The sequence below is a fragment of the Thecamonas trahens genome, assembly GCF_000142905.1.
Source record: "Thecamonas trahens ATCC 50062 unplaced genomic scaffold supercont1.35, whole genome shotgun sequence".
NCBI lineage: Eukaryota > Apusomonadida > Apusomonadidae > Thecamonas > Thecamonas trahens.
In genome coordinates this window covers 254,618-260,282 of record NW_013657645.1, presented here as the reverse complement: position 1 = coordinate 260,282, position 5,665 = coordinate 254,618, and the positions used below count along the sequence as shown (strand labels likewise).

Sequence of the window (5,665 nt, the reverse complement as noted above, 5' to 3'; positions counted from 1 at the left end):
CATGAGCAAGATTGGCTCGACAGCTTGCACTTCGCGCGGCAAATCGCGTCAGCAACAACCTGCGGCTGAATCTCCGCAACATTTACTCGGGCACCTGCTGATCTGTGTCAGGCGCATAGTCAGGCCCGTGTCACGGCGACATGTCGGCAAAATGGGCATTAGCTCAGTAGCAGATAAGCAACCTAGGCCTCGGTAACGATAGACGTTGGGCTCAGTCTCAGATAGAAGAGACTCACCAGCATCCAGGTCAAGCGCATTTTCCGCCACCTGCAGATCGGCAGCCTGAAGCTTCGGCTCTCTCGGGGCAAGCGGGGCGTGGGCAAGAGCAAGTCGGTGGGGGGCCGCCTGAAGAGACACGAGGTGTGGGTCATAGGCGGGGGAGATGGGGGAGGAGGAGGAGGAGGGAGGGGGGGGGGGTGATAGTGGCAGAACTGTGAGACCAAACAATGGTGCCTCTGTCTGTTGCCCTGGTGGCTGTCTCTCTGGCCAGCACACGACTTGACGCCCCGTCACCAATGGCGGACTTCTTTACCACGACCAAGAAAGGTAGGTAGCTGGAGGAGGAGGGAATGAAGGAGGAGAAGGGGAGAGGGCATGCATGCGTGCAGAAGGTGGAAGGGGGGGGAGAGGGGAGAAGGGCGGGAGGGGGAGGGGAGAAGGGGGTGGACACAAGCGGGTGGTCGCAGAGGGTGGAAGCATGTGTCGGAGGCGGTGGGCAAGAGGGGGAGGGGGCATGGGCGGCGAGAGGGACGGCGGCTGGGGGAAGGGAAGGAATGAGGGGAGGGGGGGAGGGGAGGGGAGGGGAGGGAGGAGGAGGAAGAATGAGGGATGGCGGTGGCAGTGGCCTTGTGGAGAGGGAGTGACTCACTCACGAGCTGGAATGGATGTGGTGGTGGGGATGTGGTGGCTGGTCACCTGGTTTTGTGACTTGCTCGGTGGCTGACTTTGTGGCTGGGGCAGGCGAGGTGCATGAGCTGAAGCGGGCGCTGGCGTCGTTGGACGATGGCGATCAGGCCATGGCTATGAAGAAGATCATTGCGGCAATGACAGTGGGAAGGACGTGCGTGCGCTGTTTGTGGAGGTGCTCAAGTGCATCCAGACGACCAACCTGGAGCTCAAGAAGCTGGTCTATCTCTACCTCATGAACTACGCCAAGACCGAGCCGGAGAAGGCGATTCTGGCTGTGTCAACCTTTACGCGCGACGCAGCGTCGCACAATCCGCTTATCCGGGCACTCGCCATCCGCACCATGTCATGCATCCAGGTCCACGAGATTGTGCAGTACCTGTCGGACCCACTGCGTGCGGCACTGGGCGATGTCGACCCATATGTGCGCAAGACAGCGGCGGTGTGCGTGGCCAAGCTGTACGACATTGATGCCGAGCTGGCGGTCGACCAGGGCTTTGTGGAGGCTCTGGTTGACCTGGTTTCGGACCCGAACGCGGCGGTGGTGTCCAACGCTGTTGCGGCGCTGGCGGACATTTCCGACTCGGCGCCCGAGCCTGTCTTCCAGATCACGGCGGCGCGGCTGCGGCACATGCTTGCTGCGCTGACTGAGGCCAACGAGTGGGGTCAAGTCTTTCTTCTTGACTCGCTCGTCCGGTTTGTCCCGCCGGACACGAATACGGCCGAGCGTGTTGTCGAGCGTGCGACGCCACACCTGCAGCATGCGAATCCTGCGGTAGTCCTTTCGGCCGTCAACGTTGTCCTGCACTTTGTCAAGTACATGGGCAACCAGAACACGATCCAGGCGAGCATGATGAAGCTCTCTGCGCCGCTCTGCTCGCTTGTCTCTGCAGAACCCGAGATTGCGTACGTCGCGCTGCGGTCGATGATGCTTATCGCCGAGGCACACCCGCTGCTGCTCCGCAACGAGGTTCCGCGGTTCTTTGTTCGCTACGACGACCCGCCGTACGTCAAAACGCTCAAGGTGGATCTGCTTGCGCGGCTGACGTCGTCGCGCAACGCCGAAGCTGTCCTCTCGGAGCTTTCGAGCTACATGGTCGACATCGATGCGGTGCTCATCAAGCATGCAGTCCGCGCAGTCAAGTCGCTGGCGATCCGACTGCCCGATGTGGCCGCCCTCGGTGTCAAGGCCCTTTTCACCGCCATCCAGGTCTCGCAGCGCAACGAGTCGCACATGTCGCACCTACTGGTGGAGGAGACGGCCATTGCGCTGCAGGACATTCTCCGCCGCTACCCAGACGACTTTGAGGTCGCTGCCGTCAAGGTTCTGGAGCTTGCTGACAGCATCGCCTCGCCCGAGGCGCTTGCCGCGCTGGTCTGGATCCTCGGTGAGCACGCGCACCTTGCTGATGCTGCAGCGGAAATGCTCGACGAGTGGCTCGACGACTGGGAAGCGCATCCGACGTGCGTCCGCGACGCCCTGGTGCCTGCCGTCGTCAAGTGCTATCTCAAGAAGCCCAACGACGCTCAACAGCTTGTCACTCGCCTGCTCGACCTTGCCACAAACGATCCGCGCGATCCAGACATTCGCGACCGTGCGTACATGTACTGGCGGCTGCTGTCGTCCAAGCCGGACGCGGCGCGCCTGCTCATCTTTGACCGCCCGCGCATCTCGTCAGACGAGGCCGCCATCGAGCCTGGCCTCCTCTCGCACCTTCTCTCGCAGATCTCGCAGCTCTCCTCGGTCTACCATCGGCCGTTTGACGCGCTGACCGCTGCTCCGAATGCCCGCAACGACCGCGCGGCATCGCCGGAGCCGTCACCGGTCGCGGCTGACGGGCCTGCCCAGGACCAGCCGGCCGCCCCCGCCCCGGCGCCGGCTTCTGCACCTGCTCCGGCGCCCGCCGCTGCCCCGGCTGCAGCTCCCGCTGGCGGCTCGCTCATCGACCTCATGTCATCAACACCTACGCCGGAGCCTGCTCCGGCTTCGGCTGTTCCGGCATCGTTGCTGGATCTGGTGGCGCCTGCGGCATCACCGAGTCCTTCTGCCCCGTCGTCGAGCTCCGGCTCGTTGCTCATGGACGGTTTGCTCGGCGGACCGGCCAACGGGTCATCGTCGAGTGCCGTGAGCTCGGTTGCCGGACCCACCGCGCGCGTTCTCGAGTCTGCTGCCGGCAAGGGTCTCCAGATCGATGCTGGCTTTGTGCGCAATGGCAACTCGGTCGGCCTTGTGCTCGAACTCGCCAACCGATCGATGGTGGCTATGAACCAGTTTGCGGTCCAGTTCAACAAGAACACGTTCTCGCTTGCACCGACTGTGGCACTCGGCACGCTCGTCCAGAGCATTCCGACCGGCGGCAGCACGACCGTTACGCTCCCTCTCTCGCACGCCACCAAGCCGCAAAGCTACGAGGGCACACCGCTCGATGCGCTCCAGGTCGCCATCCAGACCAACGCTGGCGTTGTCTACTTTCAGGTTGCGGTCCCTCTCTTTGTGTTCTTTGACGGCAGCACCATCGAGCGCGGCGTCTTCCTGCAGGGCTGGCGCAACATGGAGGCGCTCGAGACGGTCCGCGAGGTGCCCGGCCTCTCGGTGGGCGACTTTGACTCGCTCGCCACTTCCCAGTTCAACGTCCATCTTATCGCCTCGCGCGTCTCGGACGACGGCACCCGTATCGCCTTCTTCTGCGCCTCCATCGGCGAGGCGCCGTTCCTCTCCGAGGTCCGGGTCACCTCAACGTCGACCCACGTCTCGGTCCGCACACCGGCTGCCACTCTTGTGGACATGTTCATTGCCTCGCTCGCCCACGTCCTCACCGCCGCTGCGTAAAGCAAACAACAGCTACACACTCGTCGCCGCCATGCGCTCAAGGAGCCAAGTCGGCGCCGGACCCGAGTCTACGTCCAGCGCCTCGCGGCACCGCACCAGCTCCTCCAACCGCCACCGATCGTCTGGGCCCATCGTAGGCTGAGTCTCGGCGGCCTGCAGCGCAGCGTCGACAACAGTGTCGATGCGGGCATCCGCCTCGGCGCTCGATGCAAGGTTCTGCAGGCTCCGCGAGAGCGCCAGAATGTCGGCCGACGTCGGATCGACATCGATGAGCGTGGGCGAGACTACGCGGAGGAAGAAGAAGGCCACGCCGACTTGCCGGCTGGTTCGGGCAATGACCAAGCTCAGTAGTTCGCCTAGGAGTCTCAGGAGTGGCGCTGAGGCAACGGCCGTGCCCATTGCGTTGAGCACGTCGTCGACGCCGCAGGTGCCTGCCTTGACCAGACGGAGCGCTGACGCTGCCAGGAGCGGGTGCGCGGCGAGTGAGACGGCGCGCACTACGAACCGTAGCAGAGTCGAGTTGCCACGGAGCGCGGTGGCGTCCGCTGTTGCAGCAAGATCAGCGTCGAGAACAGCAGCAAACCACTCGCGGAGCGGAATAGCAGCAAAGAGAACAACGGTGGCGAGGGTGGTGCGGACGAGGACCTCGCGAGTCTCCGATGCCATGGCCGAAGGAGGTACATCCAGCAGAGCGACGATGCCACGTGGGCCCTCTGCCTCTAGCCACGCGCTCAGGACTACCGGCGCTGGCAGCAGTGACGCCTGTCGAGCGGCGGGCCGCAAGAGGTGGCGGACCGGGTGGGCGCCGAGCTTGGCAACTGCAGGACGCCCCAGCTCGCGCGCAGCGTGGGTGGCAGCGTAGACGTTGGCCTTGCGGATTGCAGCAACAACATCGCGCTGCATGCGAATCGAGGAGTTTGGCAAGGCCGCGGCGAGGTCGGAGAGAGCGAGGTCCTGCAAGACAAGGAGGCTGTCGACAGCAGCCATGGCAACGCGGATGTGGCGGCGGACCGAAACCTGCAGCAGAACGTCTGCAGCGGCGGCGCGGAGCGTGTCGGGTAGCTGGGCCGGCGGGATGGCGCAGGCGACCGCCAAGGTGGCCAGCGTCAACTCGACATGCGCAGCAAGGGCGTCTGCGGCGAGGGCAACGTCAAGGACAAAGGTGGGCGTGCAGCGCGGGGAGACCTTTTCGCGGGCGGCGCTCAGTGCCTCGACGCAGGCAACGCCAACGCGGGCGCCCCACTCGAGCGCAAGATGGCCCGAATGCGGGAGGACCCGGGCGCGGATCCAGGCGAGGGTCTGCTGGGCGCGAACAATGCCCGGCGAGGGGGCAGCGGCCCAAGTTTGCCAGCCGCGCGGGCGGGACCAAGCGACGGCAGCAACGCCGGCGGCAATGCCCAGATCGCAGGTCCAGACCACCAGACGAAAGGTGAGCGCCGAGTGCGCGCTCTGCACCAGCCGCTCGAGAATGGTGTGCGGTTTTGAGACGCCCACGGATGCGGTGAGCATGCGGTAGAGGAAGCCAAAGAGACTTACCTCCGCCAGGCGCGGGCCAGCGGCCACAATAGCAAGCTCTGCCACAGCAGCGGCCCAGACCGGCAGCCAGTGATCAACGAGCGCATCTGCGATGACAGCCGCATTGTCCGGGCTGAGGCGCTTTGCGGCTCTCAGAGCGGCGACCACTACCGCAGCACCGGCTGCATCGACCGAGCCGGGCGCCGCGGTGAGCGAGGCGGCATACTCTGCGGCCAGCCGGGGAGGCGGGCAGGCGGCGAGGAGGGCAGGGACAAAGACCGGCGGTGCGGCAGACGGGGCCATGCCTGACCGCCCGGGCCAGGCGTCGAGGCGGACGGCCATGTCGAGGGCGGAGGGTGGGTCAAGGGCGGAGGGCGAGGCCGACGAGGCCGCGGCAGCAAGAGCGGCGGCGAC

At 65.1% G+C, this 5,665-nt stretch overlaps 2 protein-coding genes across 2 annotated transcripts; one reads left to right on the top strand and one right to left on the bottom strand.

The window, feature by feature from the left end:
* The first annotated feature begins 502 nt into the window (after positions 1-502).
* AMSG_07660 (AP1B1 protein) lies at positions 503-3,746 on the top strand. The gene is made up of 2 exons (XM_013900672.1): positions 503-546; positions 961-3,746. Exon 2 carries the CDS (start codon positions 1,142-1,144, stop codon positions 3,734-3,736), a length of 2,595 nt encoding a protein of 864 aa, XP_013756126.1. The 5' UTR covers positions 503-546; positions 961-1,141; the 3' UTR covers positions 3,737-3,746.
* AMSG_07659 (uncharacterized protein) lies at positions 3,679-5,593 on the bottom strand (the record flags this gene model as incomplete). Its single annotated transcript, XM_013900671.1, has 2 exons — positions 3,679-5,272; positions 5,300-5,593. The coding sequence occupies 2 exons, from the start codon at positions 5,591-5,593 to the stop codon at positions 3,749-3,751; spliced, it is 1,818 nt and encodes a 605-aa protein (XP_013756125.1). The 3' UTR covers positions 3,679-3,748.
* Between the last annotated feature and the right edge of the window lie 72 nt (positions 5,594-5,665).

Excerpts from the sequence above, each read along its gene's own strand:
- AMSG_07660 (XM_013900672.1), top strand. The coding sequence starts at position 1,142 with ATGAACTACGCCAAGACCGAGCCGGAGAAGGCGATTCTGGCTGTGTCA.